Raw genomic sequence first — 26,335 nt, forward strand, 5'->3', positions numbered from 1 at the left:
AAGATAAGAAGCGCTTATTTAGTTCTTCTACTTCAGGTTGAGCGTGTTTTTAAATATAGCGCTCTGTGGTGACACTGAAATAGCAGGGTCATGAGCACAGACCTCGGTGTGACTCCCCAGTCTTCCCTCAGCTGTGGAGCCCCACTGACTTGAGCTGAAAGATGCTCTGAACTGGAAAGAGAAAGATGCAAACCAGGGTGGCCTGCAGTCGGCAACAGGCATCTGGGATTAGCCGTGAATTCTGCCATATCAGGTGTGGCAGCTCACAGATGGCTTTGCAACTTGAACGCAACGCTGGCCCCATTAACACTGCTCTTCCATTACCAAAGGCGTGACTTGCCCTGATAAGTGTAGCACTGGCATGGTGTAATTATCAGGCACAACGGTGATAAGGTTAGAGTCGCAGAGAGAGAGAGAGAGAGAGAGAGAGAGAGAGAGAGAGAGAGAGAGAGAGAGAGAGAGAGAGAGAGAGAGAGAGAGAGAGAGAGAGAGAGAGAGAGAGAGAGAGAGAGAGAGAGAGAGAGAGAGAGAGAGAGAGAGAGAGAGAGAGAGAGAGAGAGAGAGAGAGAGAGAGAGAGAGAGAGAGAGAGAGAGAGAGAGCGCGAGCGAGCTCAGCCGAGAGAGCGTGCTCAGCCGAGAGAGCGTAAAGGGAATAAAAGAGCAGAACGTTATAGCTGTGTAATTATACATCATTATCCCACATCACGTCCTCACAAGTTGGAACCACACCTCAGGGCACTGTACTCCACTCAGTCATCGTTTGTTTGGTGTAGGAGCCTGCCGGGGATGCTTAACTCTGGGTTACATAAGAGAGGGAGAGGGGGAGGAGGGGGGGGGGGGGATGGAGAAGGAATAAGACAGAGAAAGAGAGGGAGGAAGAGAGAAAGGGCAGAGGAGAAAAAGGAGGTCCGGGAGATAGGGGAAAAGAGGAAAGGGGAGGAAGAAACTGGGAGAGGGACTGTGGAGGAGTGACTAGAAAAATATGCCCTGTCAGAGAGTGTGGATCTGTGAAGGTGAACTAATAATCTAAAAATACATGACACAAATGGGAGTTCATTTGCTGATAAGCTGGGAAAGGCAAAATAAGGACTTGCATCAGTAAATCACAAACATTTTGGAAACGTTTCCTTTGTAGTCTTTCTACAGCATAGCTTGAGACAAACTTAATTCTAACATTACTACTATTGCACTGTCTAAAACTATAATTGGGTGACCACGGCAACTATTTCCATTGCATGCTAACTAGATAGTAGCCTCCTTTATACTGCCCTTACTAATGTAACATGTTAAACATGTAGTGTTTATACTGCCCTTACAAATGTTACATGTTAAACTTTGTTCACTAGCCTGTCTGTAAATGTGCCTCCTCATGCTTCTTAAACCTGGATTACCTACAGACATTGCAGATACAGACCGAGCAAAGAACATGTATGTATGCATGTATGTGCAGTATGTATGAACATGTATGTAAACTTGCATGAGTATAAAAACACAAAAATACATGTGTTAATTTGGAACATGATCTATACTGCACCCTAACAGGGCATACAAAAAAGCCAAGGTGCTGTACATGCAGACATCATCTATAGCTCATGCTGTTATAAAATCATCTTGGACATTTTTTGGTGAGGGGAGGGAGATTGATGTGAAAGTTGTGCCTGTTTTTTTGCCTGGAGTGAACTGGGAGCTCAGTGTGTTAATGCCCGTCTGCTTGTTCTCAGGCTGACAGAAAGATGAACGGAGACACTCCCTCAACAATCACCATGGCACTGATCGGCCCACAGGACCACACAGCCGTGTCAGACAAGCAGTCATCCACTCAGCGGCTCTCCATCAGCGTGTGAGTGTGTGTGTGTGTGTGTGTGTGTGTGTGCGTGTGTGTGTGTGTGTGTCTGTATATGCTGTTCATCTATGTGTGTGTGGGTGCTCAGTCTCCAGTCAGTTTATGAACAAATGTGTATTCAGTTGTGTGTGTACTCTCAGTGTGTGTTGCTGTGTGTGTGTGTGTGTGTGTGTGTGTGTGTGTGTGTGCCTGTGTGTGTGCCTGTAGACCGTACTAGGGATAGACCAATATATCAGTCTTGCCGATATATCGGCCACTATCGGTCCTCTTTGACACTAATTGTTCATAACGGTATTGGCTTCCTCATATCGGCGGTGCTGATATTTGTCAAAATTCGTCCTCTTGTGTTTACCCTACGTATGACAGGTTAACTTGCACACAGAGTTAAACTAGAACTATCTATCGATATTTTATTCTTTCCTTTATTATATACTTTTTTAAACATTAATTTCTGGAAACTGGGTCGGTAATCATAACCGTAGTAATTGTAGCAAAGACAATTGGTGCTCCAGGGAATAACATTGGGCAAGGAGGAAGGCATTCACTGCACGTATACTGTCTCAGGTTAGTTCATCATTTCAGTTTGCCAATTTATGTACTTTAACGTCCTATTTCAGATTTTTTATCTGACTTTAAAAAAAATTGTCACATGGCATATCTTTAAAATGTTTGTAGATGTAACTAACCTTATTTAACTTTGTTTAAGTTAGCTGGCTAGCTAGTCAACGTTAGCTTCATCTCTGTCTTTGGTACCTTAGTTAATGCCATCGTTGGGGCCATTCATAGCCATCCTATGTCTGTTGACTGCGCGTGTTTTAAAACACTGGCTCAGGGTCAAGAGAAAGGAAAATACCTTTATACTATTTATTTAGCACATTTTATCCAAAGTGATTTGCATTAAAGATTTTCATGTGCTCCCTCGGAATAATACTACTGGAGACCCGGTGATCAAATGAGACTTGTTTATTTCACACCTGTGCAAATCAAAGCTGATTACCAGCAATGGAGATGATGGTAGGTAACTTTTGGTCATGAAAGGGCAGGGAAAACTATAGCCCTATTTAAAAAAAAAAAAAATCAACACTAGTCAGTAAACAGATTTCTTAAAGTAAAGCAAAGCAATGATTATTCCCGGGTGGTGTACCACAGACATCTGCACATTGCCTGTTCGTCATTGAGGGTATTCACAAATTAACTTGTTATAATTCCATGTATGGATTTTGTTTTTGCAACAGCCAAACATGATTAATGAATATTGGCCACCCTAAGTCGGTATTCATTGATCATCGGAATCGGTATTGGCCCTTAAAATGCATATTGGTCTCAGTAGTGTGCTTTTTTGTGTGCATCTGCAATAGGTTGTGGGATATAGTGCTTTCCACTGTTACTGTTACTGTGTGTGTGTGTGTGTGTGTGTGTGTGTGTGTGTGTGTGTGTGTGTGTGTGTGTGTGTGTGTGTGTGTGTGTGTGTGTGTTCTCTATCAGTATGTGAGCCAGTGTCATGTCTTGCGGTGTGTGTGTATGCACGATGTCAAGCATCCTTGCGTGGGCTGACTGGGTCACGATGGCATGTTAATTCAGTGTGGGGTGCTTGTTGGTGGTACGTGCAATTGTGAACGTGTGTGTGTGTGTGTGTGTGTGTGTGTGTGTGTGTGTATCTGTGCCTGTGTTATTATTCTTGGAGGGCACTCTCCAAATGAAGTGGCTGAAATACAATGTGTTTCGTAAGCTTTATGTAACTGAATAATATCAGATGCCTTTCAGATGCCTTATCAGCCTCTCTCTGTGTGTTTGTGTGTGTGTGTGTGTGTGTGTGTGTGTGTGTGTGTGTGTGTCTGTCTGTGTCAGTGTGTTTGTGCCCCAGTGCTTGCTCGCTCGTGCAGCACAGAGTGTAAGGGCAGTCTCATCTGGTAAGCTTTTTGCTGTGTGATGATTTTGGCCGTGTCTGTTTGCCTCTCTGTCCGCTGCAGGTGTGCTGCCTTGTACTCTTACAGCCCACAGCGCCACGAGGAGTTGGAGCTGCGCAAGGGCGAGATGGTGGGCGTCTACGGCAAGTTCAAGGAGGGCTGGCTGCGGGGGCTCTCCCTTCGTACGGGCAAAGTGGGCATCCTGCCCAGCAACTACGTCACCCCCGTCCTCAGGTCAGTGGCTCGGGTGCTCGGGTCAGTGGCTCGGGACTGATTCTAACCCTAATGGCTACACTCAAGCTAAGCGCACTCACTCAAGCTTTTTATCCACTGATGTTTTTATTTTATTTTTTTAAACCATATTTATTATTTGAACTTACTATTTGATATCTTTGCCTTGCCAATGTCTTTAAACACTGTGCCTTATTGTTATTGTTATTGATATTGTGTGTTTTGCAAGGTGGCGTAAGTGTCAATAAATAAAATGCATTATTTTTAATAATAATAATTTACCACTGTTTCATTTGGAGACCTCAAGAATGTGTTAATGGATGCATGTATTTCCTGCCAGCAAGATTGTTTGTAAACTGATGGATAACTCTAAAGGGACAGGGCAATGACTGAGGGTTGTTTATCCCTTTAGAACCTCTGCAAGGATTGTGGAGTCCAAGCCCACCCCCTCGTCTGTCAGCACGGGGGTGGGAAAGCGGCACGGTTCCCATGGTTCCCAGAAGCCTCTAGGCGTGGTCCTGGACCGGGTCAGCGACGCTAACGGAATGACGTCTGCCACTGGACAGGCACCACCGGTCACCATGGCAGCCCAGCCAATGATGTCATCTCACGGTGCGACGAGAAGTTCACATTCAGGGGTCAAGCACGGCTGGGACATTGTGAGGCGTGCCTTCCATTCCACACACAGAGGTGGGGTGGCTAATCTAGCACTCTAACGCACGGTCATACCCCAGGGCGATGACTAGCCAGGCCAAGCTCTGACCGCACTGTTTACCAGTTTCACCTCTGACTTTTGTTTGGCTGAATAGCTAACGGAAACGTTGACAAATGTTTTGATTTGAAGGGTGCAAAGAAATTATGCAGAGAAACCGTTAACTTAAAGCCAAAAGGCGTGTTTTATTTTGTATTGTTGATGAAAGACAACACTGCTTACGCTTACGTTTTATAGATTAATCAATTAGTCAGTTTAGGCACTTGGGTAATTTGGGAAACAGTGTTATTTACAGAACCATGGTTATGAATTATGATCCATCATCTGTGACATCACATTCCTCAGCCCTGATATTCCAGGGTAATAAGCTGTAAGCATACACTGGGAAATTAAATGAATATAACTAAGAAACATCTTTCTCTCCCTCTGGAGAGCAATAAAGGTAGGAACGTTGTCAAATTTTTTTAATTTGTATTCTTTTTTTTTTTCAGGTTCATTTCAGCGGGGAACCCATCGATATCACCTGACTCCCAGCCTCCAGCCTTCGCCTGCAGACCTAGGGCAGATTTACAGCTATGGCCGCTCTCCTGTGCTGCCCAAAAAGAGGAACGGCCTCTTCTCCAACCCCATCAGGCCACAGTGCTGGACCACTGACACACTACCGCCCTCTGGTGGCTACCAGACCGTGCACAGGGACACTTTCCACAAAGAGGCCTCGTCAGGTCTCCTCCACTCCATCTTAGTGAAGCCAGACTCTTACAAGTACAACATAGACAAGGTAAGGAACAGTATCTTTAAATAATATAAATCTGAGAACCTTAATACAGTGAAATTATATTTTATTCTTAATTTTAGAACTGTAAATACACCGAAACATATTAAGAAATTATAATTGTTGTCTAAAATTCATATATGATTATTTACTATTTTAATGATAATTCGTTTTTATTATATTTTTACATTGTCCTCAGCCTGTGAAAACAGTGCGGTTCGTAACAGAAGACACACCACAGCTGGTGTCATGGACGACCTCCCTGACCTCTGAGAGGCAGATGTATTCTGGATCCCAGTACAGCCCTCCGATCATGGAGCTGTGGAACCCCTCAGCCATCCTGGGCAGAGATGGGAACAGCTCCGTGCTCAAAGACATCAAGGCCAACTCGGTGAAAAAGAGTGTCGGGCTGGATCACGCTTATGGAGAAGGCTCTTCTTTCAGTTTGAAGACATCTGTTGGCCTAAACTCCCTGTCAAGTCCAAGCAGGTTAGTGAATGTACACTCAGTCAGAGTGTACAGTGGGATAATGTCTCATTTGAATTGAGGCATTTGAATGCTTAATCTCCCCCGCTTGTTTTTCTTTCACTGACCTTCAATAAATCAGTGAAGCTGTATCTGCCAATGACAGCAGACATCCAGGATGTCATAAAAAGCCAATCAATAATCAGTTAATTCAATTCATGAAATACAATGGAGTATTTTCAGTCAATATATGTAGCTACATTTCACAGCCACAGTACAAGGGCTTTGAATTGCTTCTTTTTGCTGATTACAATTACTTTTTATACCTTCAGGCACAGAGTAGTTATTGGCTACTCTGCCAAGACTGACGCAGAGATGAACCTATTTGAAGGGGAGATGGTTCTGCTCCAGAGGCTTCGTCAGGATGGACGGGTTCTGGTGACACAGGAAAGCACAGGGAAAACAGGCCTTTTTCAGGGCACAGTTCTGGGATGCTTTGAGAAATGTATGTGACATTGTTTATACTATATATATATATACACTGCATTTTTCCCGTGAGGAAACAAGGGTACTGCCAAATGTCTATCTTATGAGCATATGTTCTGTCAATGCACTTCTGATGCATTGCTGTTTGATGATGACCTGTTCTAAGGTATAAAAAAAGCAATAGCTATGAGTTGTGAGTTTCAGTGCACTGATCTGAAGCACGTTTTCATATTACACACATTCACACATTCACACAGACTCCTGGATCTGACACTATCCTCTGGGTTTATTTTCCTAAGAAGCGTGCAACACCTACTGACATGCCTGTGCCTTCAAGGTGGCTTTGCTAATGAGATTAATGTAAATGGATATGTTGACAGAAATAGACTCCCAAAGGGTAAAAAACAATACTGCAAAACTAAAATGAATAAATATAAAAGAATGAATGGAAAACATGTTCCTTTAAAACTAGGCAGTGCTTTCCTGGCCTGTGTTGGTGTAGGCACAGAAGTGGTCCTTTCCTATAGTGAATCCATCTGTTTTACTAGACCTTTTGTCTGACTGGATTGGTCAGCCCTGGTCCAGCGTCTGTGAGTGTTGTGCCCACCTGTTGTGAATGGTGAAAATGTGCTCTTGTTTTCCAGCTTATCAAACCTGTGCACTTGTATTAATGTATGGAAGACGATGTAATAAAACATGTGTTCAACCTTTTAGAGTTGTCATTGCTTTTGTAGGCTATACGCTAGAATGCCATTTAATTTAATCTCCTGATGTAGCCTAGATCATCTATACTCAGATAGGGGCCTATTACTTTTCATCAACGAGGTCATCTAGCCCATAGACATAGATCTATATATGTCTATGCATAAACATGTATGTGTCTTTGATCTAGCCTACATAATTCTGGACAACCGGAAACATGTCCACCACTACATACCATTATTGGGATGCTTTTTTAACATTTTTGAGGAAACACCACGGCCATCATTATCATCATAGATACCATCGTCGTTTTAGAGGAACGGTAAAGTAGGCTATAGGCCTACTCGAAAACTTAGGAGCAAGCAACGAAGCATCGCGCAGCCGTCGTTGCCTAGATCTCTCTATCGTTCTCCAGGCAGTGCGCACGCCCAGTTGGGGATGAGGAAAACAAACGGAAAGGAACAGGGCTGGTAAATGGGCAATTGTGTTTTGTAAAGTAGTAACGTTAAATCACGACAGCTACTGTGACAACATCGATTTTAGACATTTGGATTTTGTAGCTGAGTCGTGGGGTTCCAACGACGCCCATATCAATTAACAGAAATGCCGGTAAGATGTTATTCAAGCGAATTCCTTTTGGATCAGCGGTTCCTCCCTTTCTATCCTGCTAGGCTGCTAACAGTTAGCTAGCTAGCTATCAAATGTTAACTGAAGTCGCATCCGTGGAAGCTAGATTAGAATTAATCAAGATAACAGTTGTTTTAAACATATGTTAGTTATACAATACAATATAATGTTGTGCCTTGTGGTTTCACTGTTTGTCTCAACATCTTTCATTATTGATTACAGTGGTTGCATAGTTGCTAGGTACGTTTATTAGCAGGCTGTGTTGGTATGCCCATTCAAAATAAATGGCTATTTGCCAGGTAGCTAACTAGCTTGTTAGCGTTGTCATCCTTGGCTAGAATATGTGATGCGCCTCATTGCATAATATGTATTTATATTATAGTTCTTACCCATACAAGTAATTGTGGCTGATAAAGACTTAACTCCTGTTGTTGATTGATTATTGTCGTAAATACCACGTCTTTGTCAGTTTATTTAACTTGATTTTACCTCATTCGCAACCGAGCAAGTTAAATGGGGGGCTTAGCAGTATTGATTGCTTAGCAACGGATCTAACCTTACCCCATGTCACACAAAAATATCACCCGTGGCCTTTGTAATAAGCGAGATTTAAATAATTCAATTACGCATGCATTTCTTCTTTACTTAACTATCTAGCTTGTCTTCGTGTGTTAGCTCTGGTTAGCTGGTCAGTAGTGTGCAGTTGTCACTGGTGATGACATATTTTGAAGACTTTCTACCATGTCATCCCTGCAACAGAGCAACAAGACAGATAAAGCCGAGAGGTCGGAGGTGATGGACAATGTCAAGGTGGTGGTGCGATGCAGGCCCCTCAACCAGAAAGAGAAAATGATGGGACACAGACTGGCTGTCTCCGTGGATGAGATGCGGGGGACTATAACGGTGAACAAACAAGAAACGTCAAACGAGCCGCCCAAAACATTCACCTTCGACACAGTGTTTGGACCCGAAAGCAAGCAGCTAGATGTCTACAATTTGACAGCGAGGCCTATTGTGGACTCTGTACTGGAGGGTTACAATGGTATGTGAAGGAGTGAATTTGGTTTTCTTAACTGACTACTTTCATGGCCATAGATCATCAGTAAAGATCACACTCTTTGACGCTTGATTATAGATGCTATGGAAAGTTCAAGCCTCAAAACTTATAAATCGGCCTGTATTTTTAAGAACATTTCAGGAATACAAATATTCTGAATGTAGTCTAATATAAAAATAATAATTTGTTGTTTTTCTTTCAATAGGAACAATATTTGCATATGGTCAGACAGGCACAGGTAAAACGTTCACAATGGAAGGTGTTCGAGCTGTGCCAGAGCTCCGAGGAATAATTCCAAATTCTTTCGCTCATGTCTTTGGCCACATAGCAAAAGCTGAGGGCGACACCAGGTATGAATCTCTGCATCTGAATTTGATAATGCTGAGTGAGCAAGCGTTTGCTTAATTCAACATCTTTCAGGAACCCATAATAGATACCGATTGAAGATTGTCTATGTGGTTGTTGTGTGCTGAGTCTGTCGGAAAATTAATGCTAGCAAAATCCAAGGTTAGGCCTTGTGTAGGAGGTCGCAATTGTTGCTAAACTGCAAATAGCTGCAAATTTAAATGCCTACTCAACCTAGCTTCACTGTAAAACCTAAAGCCTATATAAGATATTACAATCAGCTTAATCAGAGCATCGCCTGTGATGTGTTCTCTTCCTCCCAGGTTCTTAGTCAGAGTTTCCTATCTGGAGATCTACAATGAAGAAGTGCGAGACCTGTTAGGCAAAGACCAAATGCAGAGATTGGAGGTGAGCAACGGGGGTCAGAAGTCCCCTAAATCAAAGAAAAAAAGCCTGTGATGAGAAGCAGATACCGAGACGCAGTTCAGTCTGCACACTTGCACTTTATCACTCATTTTCTGTGATTACAGTGAGGTATAAGCAGTGACCTGTGCTGTGGTTGCAGCAGCTACAGTGTTTTTTGCCTTGTGTGCAAAATCATGAGATACAAATGAGGCCATGTGCACTATATTGCACATGAGCATATATTAGACTGAAAATACAACAGATACAACTTGGGAATCCATTAAATTACTTCATTAGTGTCTTTAAACTAGTCTTCATTAGTTTTCTTTAACTAGTGTCTTCAGTGTTTGATTAGCCTAGACCTATCACCATCTGAACTGGAGAAAATCGTAGATTAAGTATTTTTGTGCTGATGAAATTGTCTTTTCACTGTATCCATTAGCCATTTCTGCCCCCTTGTCTGAGATCTGATGCCATTTCCTGTGCTCTCAGGTGAAAGAGAGACCGGATGTAGGGGTGTACATCAAAGATCTCTCTGGTTATGTGGTGAACAACGCAGATGACATGGACAGAATTATGACCCTTGGACACAAGAACCGTAAGCAAACCAGTCTGACAGAACAGTGGCGTATACAAACAATACTAATTGTATACAAACAATACTAATTGTGTACAAACAATACTAATTGTGTACAAACAATAAAAACTGTATACAAACTACATGAACTGTATACAAACAATATGAGCATATATACAGGAGATGAGTTGCTCAGATCAGTTCATGCTGCAATAATTGATCAGTCCTCTGACATATAATAATAATGCAATTTTTTAGGGCTTTAAGGATACATTTCAGTTCAATTTAGTGAGAGGTAGTAGTTTATACCTTTCCAATTCACATACAGATTCAGAGTGTTGTAGTTGTTACAAGCCAGACAAGAATCCAAACCCAGAATGTGTTTTCTTCTTGTAAGGTTCGGTGGGGGCGACCAACATGAATGAGCACAGCTCCCGCTCCCACGCCATCTTCACCATCACCATCGAGTGCAGCGAGAAGGGTGTGGACGGCGACCAGCATGTCCGCATGGGCAAACTGCACCTGGTGGATCTCGCGGTAAGCAGACGTGGTGGTGGCAGCATGCATAATGAGACTGTGGAGGCTGTGCTACAGCTGCATTTTAGTCTTCATAAAAGATACAGTAAGTTCCAGTAATTTAACACCAGGGTACATATGCCCATTAGAAATGATGAGTAGTAAACAACTCCTCAGATTAATGAACTTATCAAGCATGAATTCCCTTGTGTTTGTTTTTTTATTATTTGTTTTTCAGTACCAGAGTTCCCACCTCCTCCCGTTGTCATTATTCATTGCTGCTTATTTTAGCTTTTTATGACCCTGTACATCCGCATGTCAGCAGTTCTTAATTGTCTATATGTGCAGATATTCACACATGAGGAGGCGGACGAATGCAGTTGAATTAAGAATCAAATGAATCCTTAAAGCTCAATAAGTGCCAGTGATGTGATGCAAGGTGTTTCTGCACACAGGGGTCAGAGAGGCAGGGCAAGACGGGGGCCACGGGGCAGCGCCTGAAGGAGGCCACCAAGATCAACCTGTCCCTCTCCACCCTGGGGAACGTCATCTCGGCTCTGGTAGACGGCAAGAGCACCCACGTCCCCTACAGGAACTCAAAGCTCACCCGCCTGCTTCAGGACTCCCTGGGGGGCAACTCCAAAACCATGATGGTAAGGCTAGAACCTAGAATGGTGCCAGTTCAGTCAACCTTCCCTCCACACTGAGAGCCAGTAGTTACTACCATCTCAGTTTGCTGTCATTACAGTTTCAAGCCATAGGACATTTCCATCAGTGTAATGGAAGCTTGATCTTTCATACATATCCCATTCATTCACTCACAGTTTTTGTCATTCATTCACTTTTCCCTTCCTCCTCTTAGTGTGCAAATATTGGGCCAGCAGATTACAACTACGATGAGACCATTAGCACCCTGCGCTATGCTAACCGTGCTAAGAACATCAAGAATAAAGCTCGCATCAACGAAGATCCCAAGGACGCTCTTCTGCGGCAGTTCCAGAAGGAGATTGAAGACCTCAAAAAGAAGCTGGAAGAGGGTATGTTACACTGGCTCACTGAAGTGTGTTAATTCATCACATGCTGAAGTAAATGATCTCAACATGTGTAAGATATGTTCCTCTGTATGAGTTTGTTTTTGTTGGGTGCCTTTGTCTAAATGTTGCTAATGTTTGTTTTGGTTTGTACACATGTTTAAAAGGTTGCTATGTGGATATGCACATTCTACCTGAAAATGTAGAAGCTAAAAAAAAACTTTAAATTACAAAGGGCTCAGTGAACAGGATGTCTTTAGCAGCAGCTGTATAGAATCTTTAAGGAGTTCTAAGCAGCCGCTTTAAAGGTTCTGCCAAAGAGCATTTTTTCCCATAAGAATGAAGAAATTGCTCTTTTTTGTCTCTTCATACACACACACACACACACACACACACACACACACACACGTATATAGACTCTAAATGAATCTCTTCAGATAAATAAGTAATGGGTGTCTTTCTTGGCCATCCTTGCTTTCAGGAGAGGAGATCTCTGGCTCGGAGGGCAGTGGGTCTGAGGAGATGGATGAAGGTGAAGACGAAGCCGGAGAGGGGGGAGAGCGACGGCGCAAACGCAGAGGTACTGCCCCGAACTGCGACACCCGCCATATTCAATGAGGGTTTGGTGCTTTGGTGGTAGGCTTGGCATCATCTGATGCATAGCGCCAGGAGCTTATTCCCTGACCTTTCAATGAAACCTTTCCAGCACCACTAGAGAGAGCGGGAGCTACCCAGCCACTAAACACAAGTCCTCCAATTAGGTACGAGTTGATATAAGGATAGAGTCGTGAAGTTGAAAAACACAATGGCACTGAACATTGGCCAAGCGCCAGGCCTGTGTTGCACTCTTTTGCTGCGTTAACATCTTTAAGGTTCTCGCTTTTGGTGCTACCGACCAGCGCTTCCTTTGCCCTCATTTCGATGCAGTTTTTATTCTACCAACAAAACGGTCCACTGTCCTGACGCAAATACCTACAATAGACAACAGCTTGTAAATTACTCGAGCGGTAGATTTTTCCAGCTTGGCCAATCTCCAACTCCTTTTTGATGAAAAGTGTTGATTAAGCCTTTCTGTCAATGCCGTGTTGAGTTGGATGGAGCAGAACTTGAGAATGCCAGAAAATGACGTCTGTAATCTTATAAGAGGCATTGCGGTAGGTTATCATTGGAAATGAATCAAGGCGGAGAGCACAGCAATCTCCAACTCCTTTTTGATGAAAAGTGTTGATTATATGAAAAGTGTTGATTATAAGCCTTTCTGTCAATGCCGTGTTGAGTTGGATAGAGCAGAACGTGAGAATGCCAGAAAATTACGTCTGTAATCTTATAAGAGGCATTGCGGTAGGTTATCATTGGAAATTAATCAAGGCGGAGAGCACAGCAATAGTCATCTGGTATATTGCATGGGCGGTCACCAACACAACGCTGCAAAAATAAAGGCAGCGGTTCATCAGAGTTTTGTATAGATTTTGTATAGATGAATTATATAGTATAGGTAAAGCTACATAAGTAGGTTGTTTTTTGGAATGTCCCTAGTCAGATAATGACAGATAAGCACTTAAATACCTTGTAACTTGGGCGCGCTTTGCATCCGCCACACTTCTTGACACGCCGATGTTGTGTCTTTTACTCAGAAGCCCTCGTCAAAGACTGCGATCTGCTGTACTGAGGTCAGATGATTTCTGTGGTTTCTGCCGACGGGTTGCCAAACGCAGATGTTTTTTTTTTCTTCTTTTTTTCTTCAAAAGCAGGACTCATGGTTTCTGTTATTTGCTCTTCTGGTGGCAGAGATGAAAGCTACACGCCCCCTGTCTCCTGTCTCCCTTGTAACCTGAATGACCAATAACCAGAAAGGGTCTGTGCTATGCCCTGGCAGCTGTGTCTGTGTGTGTGTGTGTGAGCGTGTGTTAGTGACTGTAGCGTGTGGCAGGCCGCCCTGTGCCATGCCCTGCCATGCTGTGCAGCCCCTCTCTCTCTCCTCTGCAGGCAGTGACGGCAGCAGCAGCAGCAGTGGCAGCAGCTCTTACTCTGCCTGCTCACTAGCGCCCCTCATTGACGACAAGCCCCCGACTAGTGAGTGGGAGCCTGGTGTGAACCACTCTAACCTAACCCCAGCCTGCCCAGTAATACACCCACAACCCCCCCAGCCACTACCACCACCACAAGCTGTGCTAACCCTCCATTCAGAACCCCCCACCCCGCAACTGGAGCTTGTGCATATCACAGTGTGCACGTGCCACCACATATGGCCTACTGCTTCCCATATGTGCCGCACCACACCTAACACTCGTCAAGGCTTCTCTTTCATTCTGTGTCTGTGTGTGTGCGTGCGTGTGTGTGTGAGAGGGTAACACCTGCATTAAGTTGTGTTGGTGTTACATCATGTCAGTACACAATGGTCACTTTAACTAGTTACTGAGGAATTGTTAATGATTGCATATGGTCATTTTTGGATTATGTAGGAAAGGTGTAATTTCATTTATTAAATCTTATAATTTAAACGGGTCCCTCAACGTTTTGATAACCTTATGGTACATCTCGTGACTGTCGAACATTCCTTTCATTTGTCAGCAGTGGCAATGACTTGTACAAGGAAATTAGATGCCTGTTGTAGGGCCAATGATTTTCCGCGATAACGGAAAACGGACGGAATGTACCCTTTGAAACGGAATTGCAACTTTCAGACGGAAACATCATTTTGTGCATAAAAATCGCCCAAATTCCCCTGTATTTTGGCCTGCAAGGCTGTATTTCTTTCAAATAAACACAACAACGATCACAACGATGAACAAACATTAATTAAAGAACAAAACCACTGAGAAAATGTCACGTCTGCGCTGAACTCCGTTCCGGCCACGCCCCCCCTGTTCAACGGTTGACGCACACACCTCCGCTACTGCCTGTCACATTCACTCGCGCGTCTTCCCAATCGCATTAAAAATATATATATTTCTAGTCTTCTGTTCTGTTCTGTTGATGGCTGGCAAACAACAATCTTAGAAGGTTTGGGTCACTTGTGCCACATATTATTCACTAATTTTAAGCCATCAATCTACCTCAGGGTGAGCAAAATGAGCTGAAACGGAAAAAAACCGAAATTCACCAAAATGTGAAACGGAAAATGCATTTTTTTGAAACGGAAAATGATTGGCCCTACTGCATTACATAAATTGCATTCTTTGTAAAGAACATGGAAGACAGAGGAAAGTCCCTTTTGGATAAAGCCTCATATGTGTGACCTCTGGTAGAGTGCTGATCTAGTTCATTTTAGTGCATCCTGAATATAGTCGTAACCCTGCTGAACTCTTCTCAGGTATGTTAAAAATGATTTAGTGGCTATTGACCGGGTTCTTCAGGTAGTCAACACAAATTCAGTTTAAAACATTAATAAATCAGCCGCCATCCAGTTAAAGGCTTTTGAAAGTGTTTTTTTTGTTTTGGTCCTTCAGAAAAATGATTTGCTTGAAATTTCTGTATTTTGTTTAGGGCTGAACGATTTGGGTAAAATAATCTAATTGCGATTTTCCCCCCAAATATTGCGATTGCGATTTAATATGCGATTTTTTTATTTTATCCAATTTGTTTTCCCAACAAATCGTAATGAATGATTTAAATATGACCAACACAATATTAGACTTTAACTGCTCATTACAGAATCAAGAACAACAAATCGGTGGCTTTGCCACTGTGCATTTAAGTAATTTAAACAAAGTCATTGTAAGAATAAACACAAGGCATGCACTTTTTAGACACTGTGTGCAAAATGTACCATCTTAAGAAGAAAAAAAAAAGTTTTTTTTTTTTTTTTTAAGACCACGTTTTTAATCGCGAACGTTGCGGTTAGAAAATCGCGTTCTATTAAATCGCAAATGCAATTAATCGTTCAGCCCTAATTTTGTTGCCTTGGGCTTAGTTGACCTCTGCACTGAAAGGCACCTTGTTGTTGTGGCTGACTCTCTCTGACATAACCTGCTTGACCACTACTCCACTGCCTGCAGCAGATAGACCCCTCCTCCGCGGCCCCTTGTGATGACCCAGTACTAATCAACAGACTCTCCATCTCTCCACTCTCTCTGGGATTGGTTGTGGCTTGTTTCCCAGTTACAGTGCCAGGACTGTGTGCGAACACTGGAGTGTTTTTGAGCGCAAACGCTGAATGGAAAGCTAGTGACTGTAAGGTGCATTTCGCTGAATTTGACAAAAAGTGTATGGGATTAGAATCGCGGACTGCACCTTTAAGGCTTGAGAAGTGTTTCAGTTTGTTCCATTTCTAGGGAGCAACCAGACTGATGAAATAATGTACACCGCATCTATAATAGAAATGTATTCAGATAAATTGTCCATTACGCAAATATATGTGAATGTAAAGTAGTTGTGTGTAACTTGCCAGTACAGTTCAGATTCAGTGAAGGCCAAAGTGTACAGGCTATATACTGTATATCTAAGATTTAAAGTCATCAGTCATCCACTTCACTCTGTGAATGTACTATTCTCCTGTTTTATGTCTGCTCTTACATTTCATATTGATTGTGTTCCTGTCTCTCTCTTTCTCTCTCTATTTCTATTTCTCTCCACCTCAGTGTCGTGTGTGTGAAGCGTGTTTCTGTCTCTCTCCTCAACAGCATTTCCAAAGTTACCATGTGTCATGTGTCACACTTTTTGTCTTCCTCTTCCTTCCTCTGGGCAAAAAAATGCCACGTGTGCGAAACGCTATTCTGCTGTAAATTCAAGACCAAAGAGGTTGGTGTGAGGGTCTCCTAAACTCCATGCTACTCACCCGGGGATCTTTCTAGCACTGAGTGTAGGCCAAACAAACACGTCTAGTCTGTACACGCACTACCTGCCAAAAGTTTTTGAACACCCCATATTTTAAGATTTTTGATTCAATTTCAAATCATTCATCGTAAATGCCCTGAGGGTAGGTAGCCTAATGAACAAATAGGTGTATGTGAATTGGGAAATGTAGTTTTGTAATGAACGGCCTGGAACTAACTTGAAATGATCAAGAACTTCAGCTTGATTTAGATACTGACTGAGAAGGACTGGGGACTTCAGAAAAGGTTCATTACTTTGATCGAAAACCAAACAGAACTAGATCTCAAGGCACCGTAAGTGATTAGCATAAGAAGACTCTAATGTCACTGCTGTAAGACATCTTGAGCTGCTGTAATTCTGTTGTAATCCAAATGAATACAAACTCTAAGCATCCATTCAAGCACTGGCAGAAGCATTTTGAAGACCAAGTGTCATGGAAGAAGTAGATGTTAAAAGGGTACAATGGACGGAAGTGCCATTCTTTCCTGGAGTGACTTTGATGACTTCTATTGCTATAGTTAGTTGTTAATGCACTAAACCGTGCCTGTTAGGTATGTAATAGTTATGGAACAATTGAATATCTAACAAACGTGTCATTAATGGCTTCATTGGTGAATTTACTCCCCCGTGGTGTGAGCTCTGATCTCAGTTCAGTTTTTACCTGCTCCTGTAAGAGTCAGTTATATTGGGGACTATATTACTGCCTTACCTGGTTTTGTCCATGTAGGTGTTTTTCATTGCAGGCATTCCTTGAAATACTTGTCATTCAGTATCAGTCTGTTTTTGAACAGGTGTTCACAAACTTTTGAATGCCAGTGCCTTGACAATTTCAGAGTTATTAACATTATTCTATATATATCAGGACAAGTAGCTGAAATTGCATATATTATAGGCACTTGGAAAAAATAAGTTTTACAAAACATTTAACAGAACACGTATGTAAGGTATTTAACTTTGTATACATATACTCATACGGCAAAACCAGAAAGACCTAAACAGTGCTGTGTAATTCTGCCATTGCTATGTCAAACGTATGAAACCGACTCTGTGTTTGCTAACTGTTGCTCCCCTCTCGCATTCAAGGCAAGAAGAAGGTGTCTCCAGATAAGATGGTGGAGATGCAGGCTAAGATCGAGGAGGAGCGACGGGCCCTGGAGGCCAAGCTGGACATGGAGGAGGAAGAGAGGAACAAGGCCCGCGCTGAGCTGGAGAAGAGAGAGAAGGACCTGCAGAAAGCCCAGTCAGTGCCTTGCATTCCCACTAATGCCAAACTCACATTGTTACGGCTAATGGTTCCTAGCTCGCCCATTATACAGTGCTGTGAAAAAGCATTTGCACCCTTCCCGATTTCTTCTATTTTTGCATATTTTGCACACTTAAATGTTTCAGATCATCAAACTCATTTTAATATTAGACAAAGATAACCCGAGTAAACTTAAAGTGCAGTTTTTAAATGGTTTTCATTTATTGAAGGAAAAAAAGTTCTCCAACTCTACCTGGACCTATGTAAAAAAAGTAAATGCCTCCTTAGTTACAAAATCCACTTTAAGTTACTACAACCAAATGTAATTGATAATTGGGTTCAGTTTCACTAGACACCCCCAGGCATGATTACTGCCAGCCCTGTTGAATCTTAACCACTTAAATAGAACCTGTCTGCCAAGGTGAAGTAGGCTAAAAGGTCTAAAAAAGCAGTACATGATGCCGCGATCAAAAGAAATTCAAGAACAAAGTCATTGGCCGTGCATCCCTTTGTCTTCCAAAGGCGGCAATGTTTCCTCAATCTCTCACCACCACACGAAGCGTCGGTGTCAAAAGCAAAATCCTCAATCTTCTGCATAGCGTAGCATACATGCCGCATTCAGTTATAGTAAGGTAGAACACACAACTTAACATTATGGGTGTGTCTGGGGGTCTTGTTTTAAGGTAAGGTGGGGCATGTTAGGGAAGGGGAACAGTATGGGGTCTACCTAGATATGAAAGGTGTGAAGGACAGGAAAGGTCTGGCTGACCATTTGAATGAACGTGGAGCCTCAATATGTAAAGGTTTTTTGGCTCCAGTTTACTTAATGTGAAAGTGATGCATTCTTGTGGGGGAAGGATTCACATGAGTTAAAGGTATATGAAAACACTCAAATACTCACATAATCCACTCGGAAATTAAAATGAGACTATTATTAGATTGTTACTGATACTAATATTTAGGGCTGTCAGCGTTAACGCGTTAATCTATGCTATTAATGCGGCTACGATTAACGCGATAAAATATATTAACGCAATTAACGCAACTTTAAAAAAAAAAAAAAAAAAATTTTTTTTTTTTTTTTTTTTTAATGCCTTTATTTGGATAGGACATGAAGTTATGACAGGAAGCGAGGCGGAGAAGAGGTGGGGAGAGGATTGGGAAATTACATCAGGCCAGACTTGAACCTGTGTCCCCTCAATGTAGCCCGTAAGTAGGGGGGCTTGGCCTACCATTTTATGGGAGCGATGAGGGACAGGTGGGGCTTGAATAGCCCCCCTTGTTCAAAGTGGGGAATGACAGAAAAAGTTTGAGAATCACTGCTGTAGTTGAAGATGGAGAGAGCTGAGGGATTGTTGGGCGGAATATCTCTGTTTAAGAGCCAAAATGACGGAACAATCGACAAAACTAAAGTTGTATGTAGCATTTGTCAAGCTGAATTTAGCTATCACAGAAGCAGCTCATCTTTAAGTTATCACCTTAATGCAAAGCACCCGACAGAAAGCAGTCCCAGGTTAGATGATCGCCAGCCCACACTCCATGACTTCTCTAGGAAAATAACTAGACCAGTCCGTGAAAAGGTTGCCATTTGGGTTGCCGGTGACTGTCGGCCCATCAACATAGTTGAGGACAGTGGGCTGATTGAGGTGATTCGAATTGCTTCAGGGGAAATTCTTACGATTTACCGTCGAGGGGCACCATTGTGTTTAAAAAAAAAAATACAATTAAACAACAGTGTCTAAAATACACGCTGTATGAAGTGATTACTCGTTAATTTATAAGATTTAGTCTTAAGAAGAAAAAAAAACTTTTAATCGCGATTAAGTTATGTTTAAATTGACTTTCACATTTCCATATTCAGTTGCATCTGACTAATTGGTGACTAATGTTTAACGAATGCTGCATTTCACTGGAATCTGTGGGTATTTCCTGTCACAGATGTTAATGTTGAGATGTCAGCATTCACCACAAGAGCAACCACAGATTGGATGTTGTGATATCTGGTTCATCTCCCAGGGTTTGCATGTACATTTATAGATGACTTTTACAAAGCTGCGAGTTCCCACAGATTAAGACATCTGCTAACAGAAAAGTTGTCATATCTGTTTCATTAGCTGGGATGGCATAATGTGTCTACATTGTTATGAAGGAACGGGCCTCAGATATTGTTAGCCAGTGGTTCTCACTCATTCCTACCCAACCCAGTCTCGGTGGGCAGTACATGCCTCTGTAAACAATAAATGATCAGTGGATAATTCAACGAGAGTGAAGACTAACTGTACCCAAGCCCAAGGTAACACCAAAAACAAACCAGGCTAAGGCAGTGACGAGCGTCACGTACTGCGACGACAAACTGGATTGAAATGTGTACATTGTACGATAGAAGGCCAGTTCAGCAGACAAGGGTTTGAAGCCGTACATTTTCAAACGCCACTGATGATTTCTCACATGGCGGTAGTAGCAACCCCCCCACCTCACAACCCGGGAAATTTGTGCTTTAATCCATGTCAATTGTGTGGCCTCAGGCAGGAGCACCACCTGCTGCTGGAGAAGCTGTCGGCGCTGGAGAAGAAGGTGATTGTGGGCGGTGTGGACCTGCTGGCCAAGGCCGAGGAGCAGGAGAAGCTGCTGGAGGAGTCCAACAACGAGCTGGAGGAGCGCCGCAAGAGAGCTGAGCAGCTGCGCCGTGAGCTGGAGGAAAAGGAGGTGAGGACGCAAGGGACACACACATACACACACACACACACACACACACACACACACACACACGCGCACACACACACACACACACACACGCTCATACACATATGCACACTCACACACACATACACATGCACACACACACACACACATATAGATACATACTGTACATACGCATACACATGTGCACACACACATACATATAGATACATACATATACACATACGTCTCGTGCCAGTCTTATGTACAGTTGAAGGGATACTGTTGAGCTGCCCAAGCAAGTAGAATCATGATACATTTATAATGTAAGCGTAATATTGTTTAGATTTCAATGTAATAATACACAGGGCATTCACAGTTTGTTTGAATAAAATTACACACAGTGCATTCACAGTTTATTTGAATATAATAACACACAGTGCATTCACAGTTGTTACCTCAATTCCGATAGCTGATTTCTGCTGGAGATCTAGTGTTGAATTCAAGATTAGATCCCTTTGATGAACTTTGTATATTCACTCTGACTTGTGCATGTACTGCTCTCACTGTTTCCTGTGTGTGTGTGTGTGTGTGTGTGTGTGTGTGTGTGTGTGTGTGTGTGTGTGTGTGATTTGGTGTGAAACAGCAAGAGCGTCTGGACATTGAGGAGAAGTACACCAGCCTCCAGGAGGAAGCTCAGGGCAAGACAAAGAAGCTGAAGAAGGTCTGGACCATGCTGATGGCGGCCAAGTCCGAGGTAAGCCTGTCCGATGCTAGCTCCAAATATGCTTGCACTGAAATAAAATTGGGGACATCTGGTCAACCTATATAGAGAGGTAGATATGGTTAAAGGAAGAAAGGTAGAACAAGCACAGACATCAACAATCATCGTAGTTGGGAGATCTACACATCTGTCTATTATGTGTGTATAATAGTACTGAATGCATATTTTGCATTAAGTGATGGTGTGGCAGAGGACTGGCATTAAACCCAACCCGACTAGCACCTTTTCAGTTAGCGCGTACACTTCCTGGTGCACAAACATCACGATAAACAACTTGTTCGTTTGGTGGTCAAAGTTTTTTTCCCTCTGAACAGCAAGGCGAATAAAGGAGGGAATTGTATTCCACTTGGGGGATAATTAAGCAATATGACCTCTTTCTCTGGTGCAGATGGCTGACCTTCAGCAAGAGCACCACCGCGAGATCGAGGGCCTGCTGGAGAATATTCGCCACCTGAGCCGTGAGCTCCGGCTGCAGATGCTCATCATAGACAACTTCATCCCCCAGGAGTACCAGGTGTGTGTGTGTGTGTGTGTGTGTGTGTGTGTGTGTGTGTGTGTGTGTGTGTGTCTGTGTGTGTGTGTGTGTGTGTGCATGCGTGTGTGCCGTGCGTGTGCGTGTGCGCATGCGTGTTTGAGAGAGAGAGAGAGAGAGATATATCCCCTGGAAAGATAAAACAGAATAAGTGTGTGAGAGCAAGATGGATGGAGTGGTGTACAAAGAGAAAAGAATAGAGTGTTGTGTGTGCTGATGAACTGGGAGGCGGGGGGGTGGGGTGGGGGGGTGGAATTGCCAAAGAATCACCAAAGAATCACATCATGTTGTTAAACAGGCGTTTGCATGAAGTAACAGTGGGGCAATCTGCTACCGGTCCTTTCTTGTATGCCTTCCCTGACTGGTTCTGATATGATCCTTAGACAGAAAGTACATGAATTAGAAGGGAGGAGGGTCTGGCGGCCATAGTGGGTTATGGGTTAATGGGTTATGAAAATGTCCCTCTGGCTTTTTCAGGAGATGATTGAGAACTACGTGCACTGGAACGAAGACATCGGCGAGTGGCAGCTGGTAAGTGACCGTCTTTTTTTCCCAACACCTCGGTTAAATGTCATAACGTGACCTTTTCACCACATAGTCCAGAGTAGCCATTGTGTAAGCGTATGACTAGGTCAAACAGTCCCCTATAGCATCCGCTGGCCTTAGACAAGTGTAGCGCATCTCCACATGTGCTTTGTCATGCATGGTGCAGCTTGTTGTGATGGCTAATCTCCTGAGTCATAATGAAACTGGTTGCTCTACTTACAATAAGGCTGTCATCTGATAATGAATTATCTGGAGAGCTTGAGAGCATACACAAAGGGTTAATGTCTGACTGTTCAACCTCAGCGGGGAGTGCATGCATTTAAATCGTCTGTCTTTTGTCTTTTTGCAGAAATGTGTGGCGTACACTGGCAACAACATGCGCAAACAGAGCCCAGTGTCTGATAAGAAGGAGAAAGATGTGAGTGTCTCAGTCTATGGCCACATTTTTTTGTTCATTTATCCAGTTGTTGCTGATGGATTCACTAATACTTTTTGCTCGCTCTCTCAACCCCCCCCCCCCCACGCTCTCTCTATCTTTCTGTTTTCTATCTTTCGCTCTTCCTCCCTCCCTTCTTCTGACTCTCTCACTCTCTCTGTCTAACTCGCTCGGTGTAGCCCTTTGAGGTGGACCTGTCTCACGTGTATCTGGCCTACACAGAGGAGAGCATGAGGCAGTCCCTTATGAAACTGGAGAGGCCCAGGACCTCCAAGAGTGGCAAATCCCGGCCTAAAACAGGACGCAGGTAAACTAACTGCCCCCATACCACCACCCCCCCCACACACACACACACACACACACACACACACACACACACACCCTTAGCAACTTGCTCACAGACACTATGGGCATAGGGCATCACTCTTGGTGCTGCCACTGAAGAAATATATTATTATTTTTGCCATGCTTTGGATTGATGTCGCGATCAAAGAGCAAAGGCTACATCAAGTAGGTGCGGTAGTTCTTGCACCGCAATGAAAACAGAAACAGAAAGGCTGATTAGTGGGGCGGTCCTGTCAAAGTTCGCAATACCTGGGAAGTGCTTGGAGTTCCTGTAATGGAAAACCACCCAATGCTTGCGGTGGTCATGATGGCCCTGAAAATGTATAATGTAATGTATGATGTTCTGACAAATTCTAATAAATTCATGACAAGCACTGATGGCTCCATCAGATTATTAAATACCGCCTGTCATGATGATTAATAGCGTGACTGGACATGTGCACTAATGGGTTCATGACCATTTTTGTCAGTCTTTTGACAGTAGGTTCAAGTGAAAATTTTGCATTACATTTCTAGTTGCTGATTACAGAGTACAAGTTTCTTCCCCGATTCCCTCAAGTTGTATCAATACCATGAGAATATTAATACAACTATACTAAATTCACGTGCACACACACACACACACACACACACACACACACCAGCTTGCTTACTAACACAATGGACCTGTTACTGATTTTGACGCAACACATTTGACAAGAGGAAACATTCAGCGGTAAAAAGCTTACATCCTTATATACTCAAAAGTGTGGCCTTGGTAGAGGTCAGAGGGTGATTTGTTGACGCTCCAAGTGCTGATTGTCGTCTTCTGTTTCTGTATTAGGAAGCGTTCATCCAAGCCAGAGGCCGTGATTGAATCCCTCCTGCAGTAGGCGAGAGCGAGTCGGAAGCGCTCGGTGTAGATCTGGAGGCGGGGAGCCCCCTAGGAAGAGTACTAATCTATCGTCAAACCTAAAGAGCTACCCACGGAGAGGGTGAAAATGGCCAAGTGTTTCAAAAACTCTCTCCCAAGTGATGTGCAAAATATAACATTTCAGGAAAGAAGTCTTAAACATTTGTACTCATGTATAACTCCAGACAGTGGAGCAGCTGTGGTGTGTGTTTTAGATGGATGGGAAAAGGGGGGCGAGGGTTCCGGAGGCCTGTAATAAATGTTCTATTGTAATTTGCTCTGCTTTTCTGAAAACACAAGTTTGATCTATCCAGTTAGGGATTCATTACAAGTATGTCTGGACATTTCAGTGAAATAAGCAAGGTTGCTAAAGGAAGCAGTTTGTTTTTGTTTAATCAGGTCATGAAGCTTGAAAGGAAACATTCACACTAAAAATGTGCCCATGATTTCATCTGGATGGCAGTGACAGGGATGGAGGATATCATGAGTTAGAATTCAAGGAATTGAAATATGTTGATATACAACTCTAGAGGAATCATAGGTGATGGTGTCACTGGATGCGTGTGCAATGAACTTGGAGCCTTTTACCAGACATGGCAGTGAGTGTGCGCTTTGTACATTTATTTGTATTTGTCTTTTAGGGGAAGGGGTGTGTGGGTGTGTTGGAGGTTAATGAAAAAGATTTGCATGCTAGAACACCATACCCCCCCTTCCCCCTTCCACTTTTCTGTAGTGCCATACAACACTAGGTCATTTTCAAAATGCACTGTCAAGAACTGCTTGATGTCTTTTTATTTTGTATTATATTTCAAAATGTTTACATGTCGTGTGCTTTCATCTAATGTATATCTGTTAATTTATTAAATTATTTTACTGATTTACTGGCCGGTTTTTGGTTTTAATCATTGACATTTATGACATACTGTTGCAATAAATAAACACAAAAATTGGCTCATCCCAAAATTATTTATTTATAAAAGTAGAAATAAATAAGCAGAAGTATCTTTTAAAACTGTAAATCAATAGCATCAATAGTTCATCGTGATGAGCATTGCATAGTTGGGTGTGAAAAATGCTGCTGGACGCAATGAATGATGTCTTCTTTAAGGGACTGCAGCTGGTATGTCACCCCTGATGCAGTATAGGGGCAGTGGTCCATCTGTGGAAGAATGATTAGTGTTAATTCCTTAATACACTTGACAACAGGAAATATCCATTGTTGATCTTTAAAGGAGTTCACATTTTGAGATGGTTCTATTTTGCAGTGCCTTTAAGACACCAACCCTTACATTGGAGTAAACCCGGAGCGCCCTTGTTAACTTCAAGTGCGGATGGTGTTTTCCAATGGCCCGGTAAATGATTTTCTGACCAATGCAGAAATCTTTACACTGTGGGGATGAAAACAACTGATCAGCACGAAGCGATCCCTATCGCTTATCAATATTGGCAATACAAATCAGCATCATATCAATGCAAAATTCCAGTCTCTTGGTGGACTGTCAAAAGCATATACTGAATAAATCCTTGTTACACATCTTTCAAGACCATTTTACCTACTGACCCCCAGTTAAAATGTCCAGATAGCTTCAAACAAGCACCCACCTCACAGTTAATCTTGTCAAACACGGCATCCACAGACACGTTCAGTAAAGCCTGCAGAGAAAGAGAGAGGTGAAAGAGAGAGAGGTTAGATCTTAAATGGTTTAAAAACAGTGTCCTCGGCCTGGAACCCATTCCCATGTTACGTGTCTGCCTTGGGCAGAGGATTTCTTTTTCTCACCCCTGGAAGCTCCTTTGCTGTGTTGAAGATTTGTTCAAGCAAGTAATTTCGACCGGAGGGGGCGGCGTCCACCAGAAGGAACGTCAGGAAGATCCACGCTGCCGCATTCTTCATCTTCGTTAAGACTTGAGTCAGGTGAGTTGAGGTGTCGGGTCAAGACTGGGCTCTTGGATGCTGTGTAGGGTGCTGTGAGCTGTGAGCTGTGCTATTTATGTGGTGCCAGCAGGATATCCATATGCTGACTCAAGCGTGCAAACTTGCATCAAGACATGAGGAGATGGTACTGATTAAATATAATTTGCGCAGCAGTTTGAGAACCACTGCTTAACCAGCCCAGTCAAGACAGCATGATCGATGACGGAAACCGAGAGTCTTCCCCGTGGCTTTCTAAGAAAAAGCGTGGGAGAAATTGGATTCAATTTAGATTGGATTGGATCGAATTTATTGTCATTGCACAGAGTACAGGTACAGAGGCAACAAAATGTGAAGACAGGATGAAAGATTACAGCATAACATGAGGGGAGGGAGGAGAGAAAAACAACCCCCAAACTATGCTCCTAGAGGAGTACAGTGTGGGAACAGGAAAAAAAAACACCTCAGCACATAC

General features: G+C 42.9%; 2 protein-coding genes across 5 annotated transcripts; both read left to right on the forward strand.

Moving 5' to 3' along the window:
* The first annotated feature begins 886 nt into the window (after window positions 1-886).
* sh3rf2 (SH3 domain containing ring finger 2) lies at window positions 887-7,127 on the forward strand. Of its 2 annotated transcripts, none has more exons than XM_031587030.2 (6): window positions 887-1,840; window positions 3,814-3,984; window positions 4,394-4,593; window positions 5,185-5,471; window positions 5,665-5,954; window positions 6,263-7,127. In XM_031587030.2, exons 1-6 carry the CDS (start codon window positions 1,734-1,736, stop codon window positions 6,441-6,443), a joined length of 1,236 nt encoding a protein of 411 aa, XP_031442890.1. In that variant the 5' UTR covers window positions 887-1,733; the 3' UTR covers window positions 6,444-7,127. The 2 variants fall into 2 exon arrangements, with proteins under 2 accessions (XP_031442890.1, XP_031442889.1); XM_031587029.2 differs by having other exon boundaries at window positions 888-1,840; window positions 4,394-4,671.
* A 373-nt stretch (window positions 7,128-7,500) lies between these two features.
* kif3a (kinesin family member 3A) lies at window positions 7,501-24,829 on the forward strand. Of its 3 annotated transcripts, XM_031587027.2 has the most exons (19): window positions 7,501-7,727; window positions 8,505-8,787; window positions 9,008-9,152; window positions 9,471-9,555; window positions 10,045-10,150; window positions 10,527-10,666; window positions 11,101-11,298; window positions 11,508-11,682; window positions 12,158-12,256; window positions 13,663-13,749; window positions 16,408-16,416; window positions 17,575-17,731; window positions 20,260-20,440; window positions 21,060-21,170; window positions 21,586-21,711; window positions 22,207-22,260; window positions 22,625-22,693; window positions 22,891-23,018; window positions 23,880-24,829. In XM_031587027.2, exons 1-19 carry the CDS (start codon window positions 7,722-7,724, stop codon window positions 23,926-23,928), a joined length of 2,208 nt encoding a protein of 735 aa, XP_031442887.1. In that variant the 5' UTR covers window positions 7,501-7,721; the 3' UTR covers window positions 23,929-24,829. The 3 variants fall into 3 exon arrangements, with proteins under 3 accessions (XP_031442887.1, XP_031442888.1, XP_012687578.2); XM_031587028.2 differs by lacking the exon at window positions 13,663-13,749 and having other exon boundaries at window positions 7,504-7,727; XM_012832124.3 differs by lacking the exons at window positions 13,663-13,749; window positions 16,408-16,416 and having other exon boundaries at window positions 7,507-7,727.
* Window positions 24,830-26,335: the final 1,506 nt, after the last annotated feature.

The sequence above is a fragment of the Clupea harengus genome, chromosome 20, assembly GCF_900700415.2.
Source record: "Clupea harengus chromosome 20, Ch_v2.0.2, whole genome shotgun sequence".
Lineage (NCBI taxonomy): Eukaryota > Metazoa > Chordata > Actinopteri > Clupeiformes > Clupeidae > Clupea > Clupea harengus.

Bases quoted from the DNA above. Each gene is read 5' to 3' on its own strand.
- sh3rf2 (XM_031587029.2), top strand. From the start codon at position 1,734: ATGAACGGAGACACTCCCTCAACAATCACCATGGCACTGATCGGCCCA. The intron at 3,985-4,393 runs GTCAGTGGCTCG...TTATCCCTTTAG, and splicing joins TACGTCACCCCCGTCCTCAG to AACCTCTGCAAGGATTGTGG. The intron at 4,672-5,184 runs GTGGGGTGGCTA...TTTTTTTTTCAG, and splicing joins CTTCCATTCCACACACAGAG to GTTCATTTCAGCGGGGAACC.
- kif3a (XM_031587027.2), top strand. The intron at 12,257-13,662 runs GTACTGCCCCGA...TCTCCTCTGCAG, and splicing joins GCGACGGCGCAAACGCAGAG to GCAGTGACGGCAGCAGCAGC. The intron at 22,694-22,890 runs GTGAGTGTCTCA...CGCTCGGTGTAG, and splicing joins CTGATAAGAAGGAGAAAGAT to CCCTTTGAGGTGGACCTGTC.